The sequence below is a fragment of the Octopus sinensis genome, linkage group LG18 (assembly GCF_006345805.1).
Source record: "Octopus sinensis linkage group LG18, ASM634580v1, whole genome shotgun sequence".
NCBI lineage: Eukaryota > Metazoa > Mollusca > Cephalopoda > Octopoda > Octopodidae > Octopus > Octopus sinensis.
In genome coordinates this window covers 47,550,022-47,575,713 of record NC_043014.1, presented here as the reverse complement: position 1 = coordinate 47,575,713, position 25,692 = coordinate 47,550,022, and the positions used below count along the sequence as shown (strand labels likewise).

The 25,692-nt window shown below is 40.8% G+C and overlaps 1 protein-coding gene across 2 annotated transcripts; it reads left to right on the top strand.

The window, feature by feature from the left end:
- Positions 1 to 1,174: 1,174 nt before the first annotated feature.
- Positions 1,175 to 24,114, top strand: LOC115221464 (protein amalgam). 2 transcript variants are annotated; one of them, XM_036510999.1, is made up of 8 exons: positions 1,175 to 1,326; positions 5,330 to 5,460; positions 10,288 to 10,504; positions 13,954 to 14,114; positions 15,952 to 16,063; positions 17,922 to 18,075; positions 20,776 to 20,861; positions 23,595 to 24,114. In XM_036510999.1, exons 1-8 carry the CDS (start codon positions 1,233 to 1,235, stop codon positions 23,720 to 23,722), a joined length of 1,083 nt encoding a protein of 360 aa, XP_036366892.1. In that variant the 5' UTR covers positions 1,175 to 1,232; the 3' UTR covers positions 23,723 to 24,114. The 2 variants fall into 2 exon arrangements, with proteins under 2 accessions (XP_036366892.1, XP_029647507.1); XM_029791647.2 differs by having other exon boundaries at positions 20,776 to 20,921; positions 23,153 to 23,722.
- Positions 24,115 to 25,692: the final 1,578 nt, after the last annotated feature.

The window sequence follows — 25,692 nt, the reverse complement described above, 5'->3', positions numbered from 1 at the left end:
AAAAAAAAAAAAAAGATTTTACCCCCGTTAAAAAATTTTCCCACAAATTTCTTAATAATCGTAATCTATGCCGTTTAAAAGGCATTTGTATAAAATTTCATTAAAAGGCATCCATTTTCCTGAAAGTTTTGAGGGGAAAAATTTTCCGGAAGTCCTCTCCCCGCTCCCGGTTCGTTTGCCCAAATTTTCGTTTTCAGATTCGTTTACTACACATTTTTTTTTACACCTATTACATTTTTTTTTTTTTTGGAACTAGGGATCTTTTCGTTTTGACCGGCAGTTTTTAAAAATAATTTCCACGTAACTAAACACTTTTAAACTTCGTATACTGGTAGAAAGTGTTTATAAAACATCTTTTTCATTTGGCTTTATTGAGAAAATTCTATGGTTTGTAAGATATTTGTTGTTTTTTCTTCAATTTCTGCAATTTCAACCAATCACTGACGTCTATTGAGGTAAAAAAAAACATTCTGTGCCGTATGAATATGTCCTTCGTTTAAGAAACAGATTGGGTTTATTTACATTTGTGAAGAAAAAAAAAATACCCTTCCCCCCACCCCTAAGCCTAAAACAGATTGAAATGCAATAGATCGATACTAGGGTCATAATTATGGGTGACAATTTCATATGACACTGCTAGAAAAAACTGCCGGTCAAACCGAAAAGATCCTAAACTAGATATTAAGCGAGGTTTCTATTTATTTATTATTCACTTCTCGACTTTCTATCATATATCCTCTGTGATATCCTTTAATGTGGTAGTTTCTCCCCTTGATTGATATTAACCCCATATGATTTCGTAATTTTTTTTTGTGTGTGTTGGAACTTATCATTCGATACTGTCCTCAATGTCTTGCGCCCTTGTTGTCAATAAAAGAAATCATTAATAAAAGAAATCATTAATAAAAGAGATCTTTACTGTACCGGACAAAATGCTTAGCAACATTTCCTCCGGTTTTACATTCCGAATTTAAATACTTGACTTTGCCTTTCATCCTTTTGGGGTTCGATAAAATAAGTACCAGTTGAGCATTGGGTCGACGTAATGGACGTTCTCCCGAAATTTCAGGACTTGTGCCCGTAGTGGAAAGGCTTGTCATTAAATATAAACATGAGGCCTCAAGGAGCAGTAGTTAGAGTGAAGTGCGTGTTAAAAATACAATAACAGGCGTGACAGCAGCTCTTACAATTTTCACCTGTCCACATTCACTCGTCAGGTGTCCTTTAAGCGCATGCGTCCACCTCCAACAGGTATTTCCACCAAAATGGAGAAATGGCGAAGGTTGACCTATATTTTATTGCTCTGTTTTTTAACACTTTCTCCAGGTAAGTCTGTCTTCCTATGGCTATTATCTTAGTGATATCTTCTCACCTTTATTCATTTATAATTTCACTTGAAAGTTAATTGCGTTTACATATATATATATATATATATATATATATATATATATATATATATATATAATACAAATAAGAAAATGGAGAAACAAATTCATCTCGTTCATCAACTTATGGATATCACAATTTTACATTATTTATTAATTTACCAGCAGTATATTAGATAACTGATATCCCATAGTGGGTTACATTCATAACCCCTATCTTACTTTGTACTATATATATATATATATGGTACAAGTACCTGGTATACCTGTATTAACTTGTATATGACCTCATTGTAACCATCACGAAAGAAATTGTTTTACAAACGTATGAGACCAAATAATCTTGATATGAATGCCCAGTTAGTTTATAAATTTGAAGGTTTGTGTTTTGCCCTAGAAATGTTCTTAATGTCGATATTATTGTGTATTTTGTGTGGTCTTGATGTGACAGGTGTATATAAGGTCTGGCGCTATTCACCACACCTTTTTGCTTTTTCAGTATATCTTTAGCTTTTTTGTATTTTTTTTTTTGTTTGTGTGTGTGTGTGACATAATTATTCAACCTTTGATGATAAGAAAGCATTGTTATTATTACCAGGTACTTGTATCACTCTGCGATACAAGTACCTTATTACCATTGTGGCCAATAAAGAAGGTATGTTGTTGTAATTCGCGTGGTGGATTGACAGAATCGTTGGGGCGTCAAAGAAAATAAGTATTTATTTCAGTTATGTTCTAGGTTAGCTTTAGTTTTTTATTCTTTTGGAGTCAATAAAATAAAGTGCCAGTCGAGTAATTGGGTCGATGCAATCGTCTAAACCCTCCCCAGAATTTGAAACCGTTATTTTTATTTGTTGATGGATGGATGTCGGGAAAATGGTCAGTATATATGGACCAATTCTCTGAATATACCTGTATTTATGGGTTTTTCCACGAGTAACCTTTAAAGCGTCTCCCTCTAACGCGAATGTTTTTTGGCGATCTTTCGTCTCTAGTAGACCTTTCCGTCGATTTCCGTAAAAAAATATATTTTTTTTACATATGGGCTTGCGGGAACTTTTGAAGTAATATACATATACACATACACCGAGTAAAAAATTTCAGTTATCTCTCTCTTTCACACATTGCTCTGTCTCTTCACACACACTAACAGAAGCACTTCACTTACACAACATACAGTCTGTCTCCCACACCCCATCAAACACACACACACACACATGTACATCAATGCTTGCCATGCACGGTAACTTCAAAAGAACTTCCCTCGTCATAAAATGGCTTTCTCTTAGTCTCTTTCTCTCTCATTACTTCAAAAGTTCCCGCAAGCCCTTATGTAAAAAAAAAAAAAATTTTACGGAAATCGACGGAAAGGTCTGCTAGAGACGAAAGATTGCCTTAGCCCTTATGGCCAATAAAAGAATTTATTATTATTATATTATTATTATTAGACGATTGCATAGCAATATCGTTATGGCGTCGTAGGAAATATCGGAACGGGCGGAAGTCTTTCCGAAATATCTCGCGACGTTCTGAGTTCAAATGTTGCCAAGGTCAAACTTTGTTTTTCGTCTTTTGTGGCTGAAATATTGGGATCGTTATTTAAAACTCTTCAAAATTTCTGGTCTTGATCTAGATTGGAAATATTTTGATTCTTTTATTTTGTGGTCGTAGTGGGTTATGTTGAAGTATTAGCAGGGTCTCTGTGATTGGAACTCTTATTGCTGGTTCTAATGCTTGTGAGTGGAGTTCGATAATGGCCGAAAGATGTGTTACATCGAGTGACGAAATTTACCACTCGAGAGCATGTTGCGTCTCTCAGATGGCTATCTATCTGCTTTCACAAAACTTTGGTCAACCCAATGCTATGATGGGAAATCTTTATATATAAAAGAAAGGTTGTGTGCTGTCTGTCTCCTACGATTTAGATTCCTAACTACTCCCACATTTTGCGGTGCAGTTTAACCAAAAGCGGGTATCTTATAGTCGTGATTCATATCGAGCCCTTCTGGGTATTAGCGCGCGTCTACGATGAGTCTACAATTTAAAAAAAAATTTACCATAATTTTTTTTTCCATTTTAATGCATTTTTCGCTATTATATAACTCTCTAAAAATGTCTACGATGAGTCAACGATTTAAAAAAAAATTACCATTATTTTTTTTCCATTTTTAATGCATTTTTTTGCTACTTTTTGGCTATAACTCTCTAAAAATGCTTATATAGTTATTTCCCTTACAAACCCGAGCAACGCCGGGCGATACTGCTAGTATTTACCTTAAATAAAGTGTAACGTATTGGAACCGAATCAACAACTACGCATTATAAGGCAAACGTCTTAACAGCCGTATCTCCGTTACTGTTTACAAGCTTAACAAATTTTCAGAAGTTACTATGCCGTAAGGAGACAGACGTTTACAGTTCCCTTTATAAGCAGAAGTTCTAACATCATTTCAGGGAAAATATAGTTTAACTCTCGTACTTCTTGAGATCTCTGATCACTTCCTGATTCGTTAATCTAACCTGTTTGTTTCAAATGTCTGTGGCTGTGTAGTAAGTAGCTTGCTAACCAGCCACATGGTTCCGGGTTCAGTCCCACTGCGTGGCATCTTGGGCAAGTGTCTTCTGCTATAGCCCCGGGCCGACCAATGCCTTGTGAGTGGATTTGGTAGACGGAAACTGAAAGAAGCCTGTCGTATATATGTATATATATATATATGTGTGTTTGTGTGTCTATGTTTGTCCCCCTAGCATTGCTTGACAACTGATGCTGGTGTGTTTACGTCCCCGTCACTTAGCGGTTCGGCAAAAGAGACTGATAGAATAAGTACTGGGCTTACAAAGAATAAGTCCCGGGGTCGATTTGCTCGACTAAAGGCGGTGCTCCAGCATGGCCGCAGTCAAATGACTGAAACAAGTAAAAGAGTAAAAGAGAAAAGAGTATAGTGGGCTATGTCTCTACTCTAAGTACATGCTACCTATTTAAAAGGAGGAAGCCTATGTTGGTCACTCATTCTGCTAGAAGTTACAGCCAAGGTGAATTACCTTAAAGAAGAGTAGATTAGATAATACGGTCCTACAAGCTTCTGACAGAATGGTCATGGTTGGAAGCTTTTGACCATAAGCTTGTTTAATTAAGGTTGACCTGAGGCTAAAAACAAAAGCTTATTCATTTAGGTGGTCAAGATACAGTAGTGAACTGTGCCACCATCATGTACCCCGTTTACAACTAAATGACCTGCGCTATTGAGTGCTGAGAAATCTCCATTGTTTAAAGGTTTTTCTCCACGGGTGTCTTACAGTGTGTGTGTGCCCTTGTGCTAAAAGTTATTGTCATTTGAACCTAGAACCTGCTGGCTTTGACATCCTTCACCTATGCTGTTGATCTTCCACCTCCATGTTTGGAATGGTGTTGTTGTGTTGTAGTGGACAACTGGGTGACGGTCATCAAGGCAGGCCTTACACTGACTACAGCTCCAGGCATCTAAGGTCTTTGTTAGTAAGATGTGCAGGCTGGGTTCAAATCAGATCTGAAAACAGTTGATGGGAGAGGTTTTACATGTAGAGTTGATTATTGATAAGGACCAACTACAAATGCTGTCTTGGATATGACCCTGTAAAGTTGTTCCACTAAGGTAAGTAAAGTATATTGCTTAACCCTTTAGTGTTCAGATTATTTTATCAAACATAATGCTTATTGATTCCCATTGATTTGAATTAATCATGCATTATCTCATATCTTCAAGATCTTGATGGTGTAATTACTTCATGTGGAATGACATTGTAGGGTAGGTGTGAGAGCCTGGATCTGGTCAGTTTGAACGTAAAACAGATTAACTATTTTGGCCGGATATGGCCAGTTTAACTACTAAAGGGTTAAAGCCAAATCTAACAACATTCTGTCGATAAATCCCTGAACTAGAATTAACTTTTTCGTTTCTTTGTAGTTATTTCTGTTGATCCAATCGTCAAAATCAACCAACCTGAAGATACGTTTGGAGAAAAAACGATTACTGCTTTAAAAAATGATGATGTCGCAATGGTGTGCGTTGTCATGAACAAAGATGCAAAAACTCCGGTAAGGGTTAACCACCATCATTGTCGAAATCACTACAACAACGGTCTCTGTTCTTCTGATCTCACTTTAAATCTACTTTGTTCACTTGTTTCTCAGTAGAGGCTTACATTCTCAACTTTCCCCCTCTTAAAAGCATACCTATTTCTTTATTACCCACAAGGGGTAATAAAGGTCGCGAAACGGAAGGTTCTCTTACATGCCACCGGCACTGGTAACACATCTGCAATTTCCATTGATCGATTTTGAGGATCAGAATCGAAATCGATCAATGGAAATTGCAGATGTGTTACCAGTGCCGGTGGCATGTAAGAGAACCTTCCGTTTCGCGACCGTTGCCAGAGCCGCCCCGACTGGCCTCGTGCCGGTGGCATGTAAAAAGCACCATCCGTTCGTGTCCGTTGCCAGCCTCGCCTGGCCCTCGTGCCGGTGGCACATAAAAAGCACCATCCGTTCGTGGCCGTTTGCGAGCTCTGTCTGGCACCTGTGCGGGTGGCACGTAAAAAGCACCCACTACACTCACGGAGTGGTTGGCGTTAGGAAGGGCAGATTTGACTGGGCCTGATGAAGCCTTCTGGCTTCACAGACCCCAGTAGAACCGCCCAACCCATGCTAGCATGGAAAACGGACGCTAAACGATGATGATGATGAAGGGGCTAAACATAGAGGGAACAAACATAGGTATTAAGTCGATTACATCGACCCCACCGCGTAGCTGGAACTTAATTTATCGACCCTGAAAGGATGAAAGGCAAAGTCGACCTCGGCGGAATTTGAACTCACAACGTTATGGCAGCCGAGCATACCGCCTACAACTACCTTTCTGGTTTGTTCCCCCCACACTCAAGCTGGATGAAATGGACTGTAGATAGCTGGTTCATTTAGTCAGACGAAATTACATGTTTATAGAACAGGACATTCTAGAATTAGGAATTTCTGAAGAATCATTTCTGACATTTTTAGGTGGGTGATTTGACAGCTTATTGATATTAACCCTTTCATTACTGTATTTATTTTGAAATGCTTCATGTTTCTTACAGTTGCTTTAAATATAACAAAGAATTTGGTAAAATAAGTTAGTTATCATCCAGCTAGTGTTAGGAACATAAATTGTGATTGGTTTGGTGGAAGATTTTAATTCAAAACTTATGAAACAAGACATTTGTGCTCAGAGCCAAAGCCAGTTTCAGCCGGGTTGGTAAGGAAAGGGTTCATTTGTGATATTTAGATGAATGTTTTAGGAAATATGACAATTTGAATGTTCAGCAAATTGGTCGAAATTTTGCCTAATTGGCCTAAATGAATAATTAGCCATGTTTGTGATGTCATATCTTTGAAACTAAGGTGATAACCATCTTCAAATTACACTTCAGGTTCTTGGAAAAAGAACTTTTCTTTTGGCAATTTAAAAATATTTATGTAAAGCCTATTTTGTTACATGTCACAAGCAGTCAGTTTTGTAGCGTTTTCAGACCTAGTTTAACCCCAAAGTACAAACGACAGAGACCTTGAGTCTTGACACATTTATAGTATGTATAAAACTAAATAAATCCAGAGATTTTGGGACATGACACGAGTTCAATAAAATTTTATTGAACTGTTAAAACAATGGCTATCCATACAGGACATCCATACAAGTTGGATTTTCTCCATTTTGATGGGTATTTTCTAACTTTTGGAAATTTGATTCTTTTCTACACTCTTCACTTTCCTTCACCTCTAGACTGATTTTGGTCAATTTTTTGTTTTGCATAACACACTTAAAAATGATGTGAAAAGCCTTTTTGGTGACAAAAAAAAATTTTTTTTTTTTAAATGTCTTCAGAAAAAATGTTTGATTTAAGAGATTTAGCTGTTGTTTCTAGCACATCCCACCACATGGTACTTTTCTCAGAATTGCATGTAGACCTAGATTAAAAAACAAACAAAATGTGAAATCTAATTCCTTGCTTTAAGTATCATCATCATCGTTTAACGTCCGTTCTCCATGCTAGCATGGGTTGGACGGTTCGACCAGGGATCTGGGAAGCCAGAAGGCTGCACCAGGCTCCAGTCTTATCTGGCAATGTTTCTACAGCTGGATGCCCTTCCTAACGCCAACCAAAAATATAAATTAACAACATTTAAAATATCTGCAACTTACAGCAAACTCATTAGTAATAGAGAAAGAAAAAAAGCCCCAAAGCAAACATATAAACACTTACAGAAATTTACTTAGAGAGCTTATGTTAATGGCTTTATGTATGTCTTATGAAAGATTGATGCTGTTAAGTGAATTCTCATTTTACATCCCTGAATTCATGATATTAGGGAAAATATGTCCCAAATATATGTCCCAAAGGCACATGGCTCAGTGGTTAGAGTGTTGAGCTTACGATCGCGAGGTTGTGAGCTCGAATCCTGGACCGGGCTGCATGTTGTGTTCTTGAGCAAGACACTTTATTTCACGTTGCTCCAGTTCACTCAGCTGTAGAAATGAGTTGCGACGTCACTGGTGCCAAGCTGTATCGACCTTTGTTTTTCCCTTGGATAACACTGGTGGCGTGGAGAGGGGAGGCTGGTATGCATGGGCGACTGCTGGTCTTCCATAAACAACCTCGCCCGGACTTGTGTCTAGGAGGGTAATTTTCTAGGTGCAATCCCATGGTCTGTGTCGTGACCGAAGTGGGTCTCAGAATGTCCCAAATCTTCTGAAACCTGTCTAGAAGTATATTTACTGCTCATCTTTGTCACTCATTATTTCAACCAGATGGAGGAGGCAAGCTTCAGCAAATCTACATTTTTGTTTCATTTCCTAGTTGTGGATGTTTCACTTCATTCATATCAATAAAGTTGTAATGTGAGGAATAAAATACAGTTCAATCGACAACTGTGTCAGTTGCCCATCTCTGTTGAATTCAAGACACGCCCTACCTGTCTGACCTACACTATAACCTACTGCCTGAGGCGCAATGGCCCAGTGGTTAGGGCAGCGGACTCGCGGTCGTAGGATCGCGGTTTCGATTCCCAGACCGGGCGTTGTGAGTGTTTATTGAGCGAAAACACCTAAAAGCTCCACGAGGCTCCGGCAGGGATGGTGGTGATCCCTGCTGTACTCTTTCACCACAACTTTCTCTCACTCTTACTTCCTGTTTCTGTTGTACCTGTATTTCAAAGGGCCGGCCTTGTCACTCTCTGTGTCACGCTGAATATCCCTGAGAGCTGCGTAAAGGGTACACGTGTCTGTGGAGTGCTCAGCCACTTACACGTTAATTTCACGAGCAGGCTGTTCCGTTGATCGGATCAACTGGAACCCTCATCGTCGTAACCGACGGGGTGCTTCCATAACCTACTGCTAGAGCCCTTTCCAGCTCACTCGTCTCCATGACATTCTTTCCCTGCGGCTTCCCAATGCAAAAGAAGACCATGCTGGTGCTACTTCCCTCACTTCCTCACTCACCCTTCCTCTTTCTTTAGGGCCCCTCAGCCATTGACATCACTGCCCTTTCCTTCCAGTTCACCTCATCCCCACAAAGCTCTTTGGAAAACTTAAGACATTAATTCTGTCTGTAGCCTTTGTATTTACATCATTGTTGTTATTGCAATAAATATTTTTAATAGAAATACTTAGGCTGTTGTTCGCTATAGCACATCTGTACTGTATGAGCCATGCTTTATTTTTTTTCTTGAATGTAACAAAAAAATTAATATGTGCAGGAGTGGCTGTGTGGTAAGTAGCTTGCTAACCACCCACATGGTTCCAGGTTCAGTCCCACTGCGTGGCATCTTGGGCAAGTGTCTTCTGCTATAGCCCCGGGCCGACCAATGCCTTGTGAGTGGATTTGGTAGACGGAAACTGAAAGAAGCCTGTCATATATATGTATGTGTATATGTTTGTGTGTCTGTCTTTGTCCCCCTAGCATTGCTTGACAACCGATGCTGGTGTGTTTACGTCCCCGTCACTTAGCGGTTCGGCAAAAGAGACCGATAGAATAAGTACTGGGCTTACAAAGAATAAGTCCCAGGGGTCGATTTGCTTGACTAAAGACGGTGCTCCAGCATGGCCGCAATCAAATGACTGAAACAAGTAAGAGTAAAGAGTAAGAGTATGCTTCTAATGTGTCCATATTATGGATAGGATACCGAGTGTATGATGAAATGTACTGAATTTGCTTTTCCACAAAAATGTAGAGATTCGTCTTGTGCAAGAGTTTGTCTTACACATTGGCAAATACAACATAATGAGACGGGAGAGACAATTTTTATCATCATCATCAGCTTCAACATCATCATCATCATCATCGTTTAACGTGCACCAGGCTCCGGTCTTATCTGGCAATGTTTCTACAGCTGGATGCCCTTCCTAACGCCAACCACTCCGTGAGTGTAGTGGGTGCTTTTTACGTGCCACCTGCACTGGTGCCAGGCGAGGCTGGCATCGGCCACGGTCGGATTGGTGCATTTTACGTGCCACCTGCACGGAAGCCAGTCGAGGCGGCACTGGCTTCGGCCACAATTCGGATGGTGCTTTTTACGTGCCACCGACACGGAAGCCAGTCGAGGCGGCGCTGGCATTGGCCACGATTCGGATAGTGCCATTTACGTATCTCCAGTCCAGGGGTCCTGGCATCTGCCGGTGCCAGTCATAGGATTGGTTCAATTTCGATTCCGATTTCACTTGTCCCAACAGGTCTTCGCAAGCAAAGTGGGGTAGGCATAGGTGCCTGTTGTCGGATGAGGTTCGATATCGACTTCGCTTGCCATAACTATCATTATCCTTCATCATCATCTTCATTAATATCTTTATTGATTAATGGTATAATTTAATGTAAAACTGATTGATATTCACAGGTGAAGTGGAGTCGCATCGATGGCACGGTTAAACACGATGTTGGCACTGACACCAGTTCGTCAAACACCCAGAAATACATCATCGTCCAGGTGACTGCAGTCTCCTGGCGTCTGACCATCCAGAATATTCAGGAGAGTGACAAAGGAAAATATGTGTGTAAGGTGCAAATAGATGAGAAGCAATATAGTTCAGACTTTCGCATTGTGAGGGTCGTAGGTGAGTACATGCATGTATACGCCATCCCCCCCCCCCTACAAAAAAACAACCACATTCTTAGCCAGCCAGAGTCATTATGAGGTTATTCAGTGTACTACAAATAGCAGTCCCATATCTCTCAAATCATACTTTACTGTCTAAAAAAAAGAAAAAAAAAACACATCATCATCATCATAGATTGGATGGTTTGACCAGGCTGGCATGTTGGAAAGCTGCACCAGACTCCAGTCTGGTTTGGCATGGTTTTCTACAGCTGAATGCCCTTCCTAATGCCAGCCACTCTGAGAGTGTAATGGGCGCTTTTAAGTACCACTGGCACAGGTACTATTTCCATGGCAGTGGGGTGCTTTTATATGCCACTGGCATGGGTGCCAATTTGCATGACACTGGTATCTGCCACAACTGCAATTTTGCTTGGCTTGATGGGTCTTATTCTCAAGCACGACACAATGCCAAAGGTCTTGGTCATTTCCTCTGTGAGGCCCCACATTTGAAAGGAACTCAGCTGTTCTGCCTCTGTGAAGTCCAACACTTGAAAAGTACTCAGCCTCTGGTTAGAAGGTTATCAGGTGGCTGGCTGGCTTCCTGAAGTTTGTGTTGCAGATCAAAAGGTTATTTGCATCACAGAACTTCAGTAGCCTTGTTCCTTCTTCGTTTTGGGAGCCAAATCCATGGCCTCCTTGCATGCCATGGAAGATATCAAGCTGCCATCCGACATGCCCATTGAAATCTTCAGCCATGAAGAGAGAGACCATTGTCACTCGTCTTTGAAGTATCCTGCAGAAGAATATCATAAAAGTGGTCCTTCTGTTGATTTGGTAGGCCCGCTTGAGGGGCATAGGCATAGATATTTGTTGCTATACTGTCCTGGCACCTACACATACACACACACATCATCATCATCATCGCCATTTAGCATCCATGTTCCATGCTACAGGTATTGGATGGTTTGACAGGATCTAGTGGGTTTAAAGACTGCATTGTGCTCCAGTGTCTGCTTTGGTATGGTTTGTATGGTTGCATACTTTTCCTTATACATACATGTATGTTTATATATATATATATATATATATATATATATATTACAGAGATGTACTTGCATAGCAAGTGATTTGATCTGAGATCGTGTGCTGAAACGAAAACAATTGCAGTGTGGAAGGTGTTTGTAAGCCATTTAAGAAACACACAAAAGCCGTTCGATTCACTTCAACATTTAAGTTTAATTTGTCAAAATATTTTCGTCGCTTTAAGACCGCAACCTGTCACTGACAAAAGTCCGTGCTGCTGTTTTATATATATATATATATATATATATATATATATATATATATATATATATATATATATATATATTATATATATATATATATATATATATACAGGCGCAGGAGTGGCTGTGTGGTAAGTAGCTTGTTTACCAACCACATGGTTCCGGGTTCAGTCCCACTGCGTGGCACCTTGGGCAAGTGTCTTCTACTATAGCCTTGGGCTGACCAAAGCCTTGTGAGTGGATTTGGTAGATGGAAACTGAAAGAAGCCCGCCGTATATATATATATATATATATATATATGTGTGTGTCTGTGTTAGTCCCCCTAGCATTGCTTGACAACTGATGCTGGTGTGTTTGTGTCCCCATCACTTAGCGGTTCGGCAAAAGAGACCGATTGAATAAGTACTGGGCTTACAATAGAATAAGTTCCGGGGTCGAGTTGCTCGATTAAAGGCGGTACTCCAGCATGGCCGCAGTCAAATGACTGAAACAAGTAAAAGAGAAAGAGTAAAGAGTATATATACACACACACACATACACATATACACACATGTGCACATGAGGGGTGCTGAAAAGTTCTTGGCTTTGGGTAAAAGAAAATGCAGGAGGATCACTTAATTATAATTTTATTCAACATATTCTTCTATCAGATTCCCACACTTATTGCAGTGGTCCTTCAGTTTTTCTAATCCCAATAAAAGAAGTTGGAAAGTTGGCTCTTTTGCAATACTCTCAAAGCCAAGGATTTTTCAGCACCCCCTCATGTGTGTCACCATCATCATCGTTTTATCCACTTTTCCGTGCTTGTATGGGCTGGATGGAATTTGTTCAGGTGAAATTTCTACAGCTGGAGGCCCTTCTTGTCACCAACACCTTGTTTCAAGTCGACATGACCAGATGTTTTCATAGAAGATCGGAAACAAAAGGTACCACTTGCTTGACAGTAGCACCTGCTTATAACTACCACTCAATGTCAAAGCTGGCATACAGTACCACTCTTGCGCATGCACACACATGTACATATTATTCTGCTGCCTGACTGGCTCCCATGCCAGTGGCATGTAAAAAGCACCATTCGAGCGTGGTCGATGCCAGTGCCGCCTAAGTGTCCCCCATACTGGTCGCTTGTAAGAAACACCCACTACACTCTCAGAGTGGTTGGCAGTTGGAAGCGCATCCAGCTGTAGAAATCCTGCCAGATCAGATTGGAGCCTGGTGCAGCCCCCTAGTTTGCCAGTCCTCAGTCAAACCGTCCAACCCATGCCAGCATCGAAAGTGGAAGTTAAACGATGATGATGAGCTGTCAAATTCACTCTCAAAGCTTAGGTCCATTTAGGGTTATAGTAGAAAACATTTTTCCAAGGGGTCACATTTGGATTGAACCTGAGACCATGTAGTTGAGAAGCAAACTAATATATCATCTTCGTTTAGTGTCCGCTTTCCATGCTAGCAAGGATGTGTGTGTATGTACGTGCGCACACACACATACTCTCTCTGTCACACACATGCTGGCATGGGTCTGATGGATCCATCCAACCTGAGGGTTGTGTTGGTCTCTAATGTCTGCTTTGGCAAGGTTTCAATGGTTTGATGTCCTTCCTAATGCCAACCACTCTACAGGATGTACTGAGTGCTTTTTTTATGGGACCAGCACTAGTGGTATCACCAAGTAACTTGCAAGACAAGGCCACTCCTCTTCCTTCAGAGTGTGGTTGCAGTATTGAGGGCTTTGTGCCAGGTGTAGGGAGGTTAACATAGGAAAGTAGGGCATGAACAGATGATTTGCTTAAAATATCTGTTGGAGTAGAATATGGCCTCAGCACCCATGCAGTGGTACATGGGATGCCTAGGATAGAAGTAATTACAGAGTTCTCATTTTGCTGGGCCAAATCATTGAAGTTGCAGAGAGTTATAACCCCACAGAATCAGACAAGATGAGATGCAGTTTGGTGTTTAATGCCAGGGAGAAGTGCTAATAATACTATCTTAGCCAGACAACTGTAGAAGTATTGAGCTTAGAGTAAACCACTGTACTTGGCATTCTTTGACCTGGAGAAAACCTTTGACAAGATCCCTTTGTCGGCTCCTGTCAAACCACCCAACATATATCAGCATGAAAAGCGGATATTTAATTACGATGATTATGATTGCTATAATGGTAATGCTTTCTATTTGTAGAAAAACCTCAAATCCTCGACATGAGTACAAGTAGTGACACCAGTATTGATTATGGAGAGAAACTGACCCTATCTTGTAATGCCCAAGGAATGCCCCCTCCAAAAGTTATCTGGTCACGAATGGCTGGAGCTGATTTACCAGACGGTGGAATGGTGAGATGGGTAAGTGTCTATCTGTATGTATTTTTATCCTGAGATAAGGAGTTCAAGTCAGCATCACATCACATCACATCATATCATCAGGTATGTCTGACATGGGGGAAAGTCATTAAAACATCCACAGGCCATCACCACAATCTGTACTCTCTATTTTTCTGGCACTCTGTCGGTTACGACGACAAGGGTTTCATTTGATCTGATCAATGGAAACAGCCTGTTTGTGAAATTAACATGCAAGTGGCTGAGCATTCCACAGACGTGTACCCTTAACCCTTTAGTGTTCACATTATTCTGCCAAAATTAATCCTTTTTTATCCAAATTGTTTTGAACTAATCATGCATTATCTTGTAGCTGTGAGATTTTGATGAGGTAGCTGTTAATTTTTAAAACAATATTGTAGGGTTGGTGTGAGAGACCAGATCTGGTCAGTTTGAACATAAAACAGGCAGAATACTTTTGGCCGGTTTAAATGCTAAAGGGTTAATGTAGTTCTTGGGGATATTCAGCATGACACAATATGGCAAGGCTGACCCTTTGAAATACACGTACAAAAGTATTAAGTTTAATAGTCAGTTATACGATGAAAAGATGGTGGGCCAGTGTGGCCATAACTGAAAACAGGATAATAAATTACTAAATTGTTTTAGGGAAAACTAGCACTATGACCCGGCAACGCTGGGTCATAGTGCTAGTGCATGCATATACAGCTGCGTGCATGTGCACATACACACAAGTACTGTCCAAGTCTCTGACCAATCACATACAGCTAGCTGGCATTCAATTGGCGTATCAAGTTTTGTGCATTTTGGTTGGGTTTTGGATAGAAAATTCACAAAAAAGTCACTTCTATTGATTTTTTAATGGCTTTGCAGGGTGACTGGGGAAATGTAAAGATGTGCACGACCACCCTTGGACGGTTTTGAATGACCATAGAAAGTGCGAACCCTCTAACTGAAAAATTGTGGATTTATATAAAGGGCGCGGGCATGGCTGTGTGGTTAGGGAGCTTGCTTCCTAGCTACACGGTTTCAGGTTCAGTCCCACTGCGTGGCACTTTGGGTAGGTGTCTTCCACTATAGCTCCCGGGCCGACCGAAGCTTTGTGATTGAATCCGGTAGGTGGAAGTTACTGCCGTGTGTGTATGTGTGCGTATAGCTGCTCAGTGCCTCTACGAAAGAGAGAGAGGGATACACACGCACATACACACATTTTGCCATTTATATATATATATATTATATATATATATATATATATATATATATATATATATATATATATATACTAGCAGTATCGCCCGGCGTTGCTCGGGTTTGTAAGGGAAATAACTATATAAGCATTTTTAGAGAGTTACTTCCCTTATAAATTCGGGCTTTCTTAGCCATTTTTGTTTTGGTGTCTTCAAGCCATGAAGTCGTTGTTCTAAAAGAACGCTGGTTTCCTTCACAACGCATTACGACGTTGATTTCTTTACACTCCCTTCCCCACAGCTTCACGAGGGAGGGAAGGGGGAGAAGCAAACAGGTGCAGCTGTGAGTGTGGACGCCAACTCCGTCGCCATCGACACACGATGCATTTTATGCATTAAAATGGAATAAAAAATGATGTTAAATTATTTTTAAAATCGTAGACTCATCGTTGACGCGCGCTAATAGTCAGACGGGCTCGATAGGAATCACGACTATAAGATACCCGAATTTGGTTAAACTGCACCGCAAAACGTGGGAGGAGTTAGGAATCTAAATCGAAGGGGACAGACACTCACACAACTAGAGTTTTATATATATAGATATATATATATATATATATAGATATTGATATTGTTCTTTTTTATTTTTTCAGAATCCGCTGCTGCCAATTAACAAGATAACACCCAAAGATCGAGGCAAATATATTTGCCAAGCAGTCAATGAGGCTGGTGTTGATAAGAGAGTCATCACACTCCTTGTGCGATGTGAGTATCTTTCTGTTTAAAAATTTTATTTTATCATCTGGTTTAGCCAGGGATAAGGTGCAGTGCCCATGAGTACTGTAGGGCTTTTGAAGCTGTGTGTGATGCAGGTTAGATGTGAGACAGGAAGAAGTGGTTAGGGGTCCATTCTCACACTGGAGATGTTAATGCACTTGAGGAGGTATTGTGTGCCATGTCTGGGTGGCAGAAGATTGAGGAGGGCCTCGAGACATTTGGGATGGAAGGAAGGAAGGTAGGTTAATGCAAAGGTCTCGGGAAAGAGTGAGATACAATGGGGAGGATAAGCATATTGGGTGAAACTATCAAGTTCAAAAGAGCAGAGGTAGGAATCTTTGTGCATGTATAGCTTTATGGTTGTGTCAAGTTCCCTCATGCATCTAAGTTTTCTCCACCTCAAATATATTTATTCAACTTTTTTAAAGAAAACTTCATAGGCGCAGGAGTGACTGTGTGGTAAGTAGCTTGCTTACCAACCACATCGTTCCAGGTTCAGTGCCACTGCGTGGCACCTTGGGCAAGTGTCTTCGACTATAGCCTCAGGCTGATCAAAGCCTTGTGAGTGGATTTGGCAGATGGAAACTGAAAGAAACCCATATATGTGTTTGTGTGGTAAGTAGCTTGCTTACCAACCACATCGTTCCAGGTTCAGTCCCACTGCGTGGCACCTTGGGCAAGTGTCTTCTACTATAGCCTCGGGCTGATCAAAGCCTTGTGAGTGGATTTGGCAGACGGAAACTGAAAGAAGCCCATGTATGTGTGTTTGGGTGCATGTTTGTGTATCTGTGTTTGTCCCTCCAACATGGCTTGACAACTGATGCTGGTGTGTTTACGTCCCCGTAAGTTAGCGGTTCAGGAAAAGAGACCGATAGAATAAGTACTAGGCTTACGAAGAATGTCCTGGGATCGATTTGCTCGGCTGAAGGTGGTGATCCAGCATGGCCGCGGTGAAATGGCTGCAACAAGTAAAAGAAAGACTACTTACTGCTACAGTAGAATTGTGTGTTTTTACGTTATAGACTTTTGTTACGGTAAGATATGTCACTTACTGGTTATGCAACTAAAGAAGCTATTGACCATTTTAGTGTTTAGCCAATTGCATCTTCTGATGAGCTGTCAGATTCATGTTGAAAAGACATATGGCTTAACCTGTAGTAAGTACATTTTAACTGAGTGAATTGTGATGTGTCTGTAACCATTAGAATAACAGTTGGGAACTTTTCAGTATAACTTCCAGTATGATGTACATTACATGCAGTTGTTGTGGAGGCACATGGCCTAGTGGTTAGAGCAGCGGACTCGCGGTCGAGGGATCGTGGGTTCGAATCTCAGACCGGGTGATGTGTGTGTTTATGAGTGAAAACACCTGAGCTCCATGCGGCTCCGGCAGAAGGTAACAGCGAACTTCAAGCTGACTCTTTCGCCACAACTTTCTCTCACTCTTTTCCTCCTGCATCTTGCAGCTCACCTGTGACGGACCAGCGTCCCGTCCAGGTGGGGAACCTACATGCCAAGAAATCGGGGAAACCGGCCCTTATGAGCCAGGCTTGGCTCGAGAAGGAACAAACAAACAAAAAAAAACAAAAAAACATGCAGGTGTTGCTCTGAGGTAACTCTCCTGCCTGACTCTCATTTGCATCTGTAACTCTCCAGCCCAACTCCTATCTTTACATGCAACTCCCCAACCTGACTCCCATCTGCACATGTGACAGCCCTTACTTCCATATAACCACTTCACATTGGGTTATTTCTGATGTTCACAATAAAAAATTTTCTAGAGTTAATTAGGTTAATCATTTATCTTAATTATAAAATAATCACTCATTTTTTATTTTGTTTTTAGTTCCTCCCCAAATCGAACCTGAGACTGCTCGTGTTGCACAGGCGCTTGGTTATCAAACAGAATTGGTGTGCTTAATTGAAGGTTTCCCTGATGTTACCAAAGAACAAATTACTTGGACCAGGATCGGAACCCCTATAGACAGAAATTCTGACCGGTATGTCTATCTATTACTAATATTCATTTATGTTCAATATGACCCATGCATCTATGTATTCTTCATCATTACTGTTTAATGTCCATTTTCCATGCTAGCATGAGTTGGACAGTTTGACCAGAGATGGCAAGCTGTCCAGACTCTGATTGTCTGTTGTGACATGGTTTCTATGGCTGGATTCCCTTTCTTAACACCAACCACTTTACAGTGTGGTGGGTGCATTTATGTGACACTGGCCCCTGCAAAGGACATGTATTACTAATGTTTAATTCATATTCTATAACAGTTTCTCTTTCTCTCTCTTCTACTAGTTTCAGTCATTTGACTGCAGCCATGCTGGAGCACCGCCTTCAGTCGAGCAAATCGACCCCGGGACTTATTCTTTGTAAGCCCAGTACTTATTCTATCGGTCTCTTTTGCCGAACCGCTAAGTGACGGGGACCTAAACACACCAGCATTGGTTGTCAAGCAATGCTAGGGGGATTTGGTAGACGGAAACTGAAAGAAGCCTGTCGTATATATGTATATATATATGTATGTGTGTGTCTGTGTTTGTCCCCCTAGCATTGCTTGACAACCGATGCTGGTGTGTTTAGGTCCCCGTCACTTAGCGGTTCGGCAAAAGAGACTGATAGAATAAGTACTGGGCTTACAAAGAATAAGCCCCGGGGTCGATTTGCTCGACTGAAGGCGGTGCTCCAGCATGGCTGCAGTCAAATGACGGAAACTAGTAAAAGAGAGAATGTTATCTTTCAGGTATTACTGATGGTAATTTATGCTCTGTGTTTAATCGATATATTTTCCATAAGTGGCAATGGTCAGTTTGATCCACATTCAGCCATTATGAAAGACTGCTGAATGTGGAGAATGAATGGGAGGAGGAGAGTCTGCCAAAGGTTGATCCAATTGAGGGACCAGCTATCCGAATCAACTGTAGCCAGGTAGATAAAGCAATGTAGAATATGAAGACAGGGAAAGCACCTGGCCCATCAGGAATCACTGGCGGGGTGCTTAAAATATCAGGCAGTGTGGGTTATGGTCTTGTCACCCGCATCGTAAATCAGCTAGTTCATGAAGGAGTCATACCCAATGACTGGTGTAGCAGCATCATAATCAACTGCTACAAGGGGAAAAGTGATGCTTTAGATAGAAATAACTACAGGGGTATCAAATTATTGGATCAGGTGATGAAAGTTACAAAGAGTTATAGCCCAACTAATTAAGGAGAGAGTTAGCTTAGATGAGATGCAGTTTGGTTTTGTGCCAGGGAGAAGCATCACTGTTCTATATTTCTGGTAAGGCAGCTGCAGGAGAAATACCTAGCCAAAGATAAACCTTTGTACTTGGCTTTTGTTGACTTGGAGAAAACCTTTGACAGGGTCCCCTGATCCCTTATCTGGTGGTCAATGTGGAAACTGGGGATAGACAGGTAGCTGGTAAGAGCTGTACAAGCTCTGTACAGGTACACTGTCAGTAAGGTGAGGGCTGGCAATGAGTATAGTGAAGAATTTCTAGTAGAAGTAGGGGTTCACCAAGGATCAGTCCTCAGCCCCCTCTTATTCAGGCAATAACAGAGACATTGAAAACGGGTTGCCCCTAGGAGCTCCTGTATGCTGATGACATTGCTCTAATAGCCAAGTCACTACCAGAACTGGAGATGAAGTTTAGGGTGTGGAAGCAATATCTAGTATTGAAGGGCCTTAGGGTTAACCTAGCCAAAACCAAAGTCTTAGTAAGTAGGAAGGCTGTCAAATCACAACCTGCCTCAGGTAGATGGCCCTGCTTGATCTGTAGAAAGGTGTGGGTAGAAACTCCATATGATGTACCCAGTGTAAGCTATGAAGACATAAAAGGCGCAGCAATATCAAAGCGAGGTTAAGTGGGAAAATAGTTTTTGTGTGTGGCAGATGCACTGGGGAAATAAACACTGAAGTTGTACAGAAAACAGATTCCATCACATGCCAGGGGAAGAAACTAGAAGTAGTTAATAGCTTCTGCTACCTAGGTGACTAAATCTGTAGTTGGGGTAGTTGCTCTGAGAGTGTAGTGACTAGAGTAAGAATATCCTGGGCAAAGTTCAGGGAGCTCCTACCTCTGCTGGCAACTAAGGGCCTCTTGCTCAAGGTGAAAGGTAGACTGTATGGTGCATGTGTGCATACTGCCATGTCACATGTGAAATATGGGCCATGAATGCCGAGGACATGCGTAGGCTTGTAAAAAATGAAGTTAGTATGATCTGCTGGATGTGTAATGTCAGTGTGCATACACGACAGAGTGTAAGTGCCCCGAGAGAAAAGTTGGTGTGCAAGAGAGGCAATTGCGCTGGTATAGTCATGTGTTACGTATGAATGAAGACAGCTGTGTGAAGAAGTGCCACTCCCTAACTGTAGAAAGAACCTGTGGAAGAGGTAGACTCGGGAAGACATGGGATGAGGTGGTGAAGCATGGCCTTCAAACATTGGGCCTCACAGAGGCAATGATAGGAGATCGGGACCTTTGGAGATATGTTGTGATTGAGAAAAATAGGCAGCTAAAGTGAGATCGCAGCCACACATGTCCAGCCCTATTAAGAATACTCCTGATGCATCCACACTGGTTTGTCTCAGTAAGTGTCAAATAGGGAACCTATAAACCTTTGCAATAATTGCTTTGTAAAATAATGTTCAATGTTGATAGTGTACAGTAACTGTTATTTGACAGGTATAAAATTATGTTCATTTCTGGAGCATTCAACCGTGTCACCAGTAAGCTGATCATCAAAAGAGTAGAAAGGGTTGATTACGGAAATTATGTGTGTAAAGCAACTAATACTAAAGGTACCAACGAAAGACAGATTTCTCTTGAAAGTAAGTCACTTAACATTGCACTCTCTCTCTCTCTCTACTACTCCTTCCATTCTTTAGCATCTTGGCCACAATCTTTGGTCATACTCACTCCAGTGCAGCTCCCCTATTAATATTTCAACCACGTTAACTATTGACATACATACATATGGATGCAGGTGTAGCTGTGTGGTAAGAAGCTTGCGGCGAGCTGGCAGAATTGTTAGCGTGCTGGGCGAAATGCATAGTGATATTTCGTCTGTCTTTATGTTCTGAGTTCAAATTCCACCGAGGTCGACTTCGCCTTCCATCCTTTTGGGGTCGATTAAATAAGTACCAGTTACGCACTGGAGTCGATATAATCGACTTAATCCGTTTGTCTGTCCTTGTTTGTCCCCTTTGTGTGTAGCCCCCTGTGGGCAGTAAAAAAATAAGAAGCTTGCTTCCCAACCACATGGTTCTAGGTTCAGTCCCACTGTGTGGTACCTTGAACAAGTGTCTTCTTCTATAGCCTTGGGCTGACCAAAGCCTTGCAAGTGGATTTGGTTGATGGAAACTAAAAGAAACCCATTGTGTGTAATATGTACGCATGTTTGTTCCCCCATCACTGCTTGACAACTGGTGTTGGTGTGCTTAGATCCCTGTAACTTAGTGGTTCAGCAAAAAAACTGATAGAATAAGCACTGGGGTTGATTTCTTCAATGAAAACCCTTCAGGACAGTGCTCCAGCATGGCTGCAGTTGAATGACTGAAACAAGTAAAAAAAATATTTTACTTGTTTCAGTCATTTGACTGCGGCCATGCTGGAGCACCGCCTTTTAGTCGAGCAAATCGACCCCAGGACATATTCTTATTAAGCCTAGTACTTATTCTATCAGTGTCTCTTGCCGAACCGCTAAGTTACGGGGACGTAATTGGGGGGACAGACACACACACACACACATATATATATATACATATATACGACGAGCTTCTTTCAGTTTCCGTCTACCAAATCCACTCACAATGGCTTTGGTCGGCCCGAGGCTATAGTAGAAGACACTTGCCCAAGGTGCCACGCAGTGGGACTGAATCCGGAACCATGTGGTTCGTAAGCAAGATACTTACCACACAGCCACTCCTACGCCTTTATATATTTACTCTTTACTCTCTTTTACTTGTTTCAGTCATTTGACTGCGGCCATGCTAGAGCACTGCCTTTAATCGAGCAACTTGACACCGGCACTTATTCTTTGTTAGCCCAGTACTTATTCTATCGGTCTCTTTTGCCGAACCGCTAAGTGACGGGGACATAAACACACCAGCATCGGTTGTCAAGCGATGTTGGGGAGACAAACACAGACACACATACACGACGGGCTTCTTTCAGTTTCCGTCTACCGAGGCTATAGTAGAAGACACTTGCCCAAGCTGCCACGCAGTGGGACTGAATCCGGAACCATGTGGTTCGTAAGCAAGCTACTTACCACACAGCCACTCCTGCGCCTATATATATATATATTTTTTTTTCATAATTTCTGGTTGGCTTGGATGAATTGTCACAGGTCAAGTTTAGTTCTTATTCACAGTTGCTGTTATCTTGAGACAAGTCAGTTTTAGTTCACTAAATGTCTTCATATTTTTTTTTTACATCAGTTGATATATTCACATAATGTGCTCAAGTATGTTTCCGTTCATATAATGCATTTACATATTTTAACTGGGAATATTGGCATTCAAACATTTTAATAATAATAATAATAATGAAATTATTGTATACAGTGCTCAGGTGCACCACAACTTGTCAGAAAGTGCATATAAAGTACATGCAGTAATGTAGAAATGTCTGGAAAGCGAACAATGTATGAGTCAGATACATGCTTGTGTGTGTATGGAGGGGAGAAAGATCAGGTGTAGTGTTGGCGAATCTCAGGAAGCCTGGAAGTTTTGAAGGATGCAGTGCTCCGACAACTAACAACTGATGCCGGCAGTTTGTTCCATGCTTCAGCAACTCTCAGCATGAAAAAATGTTTCCTAAAGTCATGGGAACTGTGCTGTTTTCTGACTTTGTAAATATGTCCACGGGTGTTAGATGGGTGGAGTTTGAAAAGGTGCTCAGAGTTATTGTTTGTACGATGGTTGATAATTTTACCCAAAGCAATCTGTCCATTTAGTTTCCTTCAGATAATGATTCCATTAAAATGAAATAGTTAACATGTTCACATGTTTTAGCTCTATTGAGATGTTCACTTAATCTGTTCACTTTTCTCTTCCAGAATCCATTGAACCTGTAACAGACCGTACCGGTTCCTTGGTATCATCAGCATCGCCTCTTGGCACATCCAGTTTCTTTCTTTTCTCTTATTTTATTCAGCATCACCTAATGAACCATTGATTGTTATTTTTATAACCTCGACCATTCCTACTCCACATGTATATACAGCCAAGTGTCCCTAAAGTGTCCTTATCTATACCCTGAAGTAGTGTTAGAATTGGTTAAACTGTGAGTCATCCTTGCTAACTCATAACTCCCCTACAATCTAAAAATCACATTAAAAATGAAATATTTTTGTTTTCTAATACTCGTGATATGATGATGAATGAAGATTGCAGCAAGGATGCAATGTGTATCCACTGGTGTGTTGTGGCTATCATCATGATGAACAATGTAAAATAACTGGCAAACAATCCTTTTGAGCCTTTCCATTGATTACGGAAATTATGTGTGTAAAGCAACTAATACTAAAGGTTCCAACGAAAGACAGATTTCTCTTGAAAGTAAGTCACTTAACATTGCACATTTGATGCCTGTAATTTCAGATTTCAGTTGGAATCAACAATTGTGATCATCAGAAAACTGAAATTGGTGACATAGAATTGCTGACGAACTTCTCCATTACTGCTTATGAAGCATTACATGTGTATATATATATATATATATATATATATAATATATATATATATATATATATATATAGGCACAAAGTCCAATTAATTAATAGTAATTAGCTTGTTTGATATTTTAGTCAACAGCATAAATTGTACTGCATTATCTTATCACTACAGGTGGGAGATAATATAGTTAGGAACGAATTACATTGTCCAGTATTTCCATCATACATTGTCTTCGAATTTGGCTGCTATTTACAGTAAGTTGGTGGACTGGTGATTTAAAAAAAAAGCCTTTTTGATTCCTATTTTACTCAAATGTACTCTCCTAGCCATTCAATGTTTTGAAAAAATTATTTTTATAATTAAATATTATTGGGAATTGTATAAAGAAATTTTTTAAAATATTTTGTAAATTGTAGAAGTATAACCAAGATATTGACCCCTATTTGGGAACCATAGGTTTAAATGAACGTCAGCCAAGCAGTGGAATAATTTCAGTTGACTGAATTATGAATGCTGCTACATTGTTGCAGACCATAAAGAACAGATCTGTTTTTGTCTTCTGGGAAATGTCATAAACAAAGTAGCCAGCCATGACAATGTCCCCTTCTGTAATTAATCATAAAATAGTTGTACTTGTTGAAAACTCCATGTCTTCAGTTTTGATCGGGGACGTGCCATCTAGGTAGGCAGCGCCTAGCTTGGATAAAATAGATTGATAACATACAAGTTCCTTTCATGGCAAAATATACACCTAATTCAATAAAATCCTGAAGGCTACTCTGAATACTATGCATAAAATGCAAAATATAAAATTTTTTTTTTTGTAGATTAGGTAGGCATAATTCACCCCTGCTTTTCAATCTCAGTATTTAAGCTATTCTATCGGTGACGGGACATAAACACACCAGCATCGGTTGTCAAGCAATACTAGGGGGACAAACACAGACATACAAACACACACACGGATATATATATATATATATATACGACAGGCTTCTTTCAGTTTCCATCTACCAAATCCACTCACAAGGCTTTGGTCGGCCCGAGGCTATAGTAGAAGACACTTGCCCAAGGTGCCACGCAGTGGGACTGAACCCGGAACCATGTGGTTGGTAAACAAGCTACTTACCACACAGCCACTCCTATGCATAATACTGCTCTAATACATGTGCTGTGTACATTCCTACAACGTTTTCTTTACCTGCTATAAAAGCAGAAGTAAATCTGCCTACAACTCAGTCGTGTGCCTGTGTTTTGCTTATTGTGTGTTTTACTACATAAAGGTCACCAACTGCCTACCCTGAGTAATTACTGATGGCACATGCCTGGTATTGATACTTTAAAAAAAAAAAAGTTTTAAAATCTTATCTGGAGTTCTCACATTCTTTGTGATTGCAAGGTATTTATGTGTACTTCACCCATGCTTACACACAAAACGCACTCACATTCAAATTTCTGTTATATAGAGGAAGGTGAGTTTGTAGACTCAGTGTCAGAGAAAGAGCCTTGTGGTACTTGTTCCATCAAAGGCGGCAAGCTGTCAGAAACGTTAGCACGCCGGGCGAAATGCTGAACGGTATTTCGTCTGCCGCTACGTTCTGAGTTCAAATTCCGCCGAGGTCAACTTTGCCTTTCATACTTTCGGAGTCGATTAAATAAGTACCAGTTACGCATTGGGGTCGATACAATCGATTTAATCCGTTTGTCTGTCCTTAGTACCAGTTACGCACTGGGGTCGATATAATCGACTTAATCCGTTTGTCTGTTCTTGTTTGTCTTCTCTGTGTTTAGCCCCTTGTGGGCAGTAAAGAAATAGGTACTTGTTCCATCCATCACTGCATTCGAAATTGTAATCCTGCCGAGATCAACTTTACCTTTCATCCAAGCGCTGGTGTCGATGGTATTGACTAACGCCGTCACC

Coding starts and splice junctions, on each gene's coding strand:
- LOC115221464 (XM_029791647.2), top strand. CDS start 1,233: ATGCGTCCACCTCCAACAGGTATTTCCACCAAAATGGAGAAATGGCGA. Junction 5,461..10,287: donor ACAAAGATGCAAAAACTCCG/GTAAGGGTTAAC, acceptor TGATATTCACAG/GTGAAGTGGAGTCGCATCGA. Junction 16,064..17,921: donor CATCACACTCCTTGTGCGAT/GTGAGTATCTTT, acceptor TTTTGTTTTTAG/TTCCTCCCCAAATCGAACCT.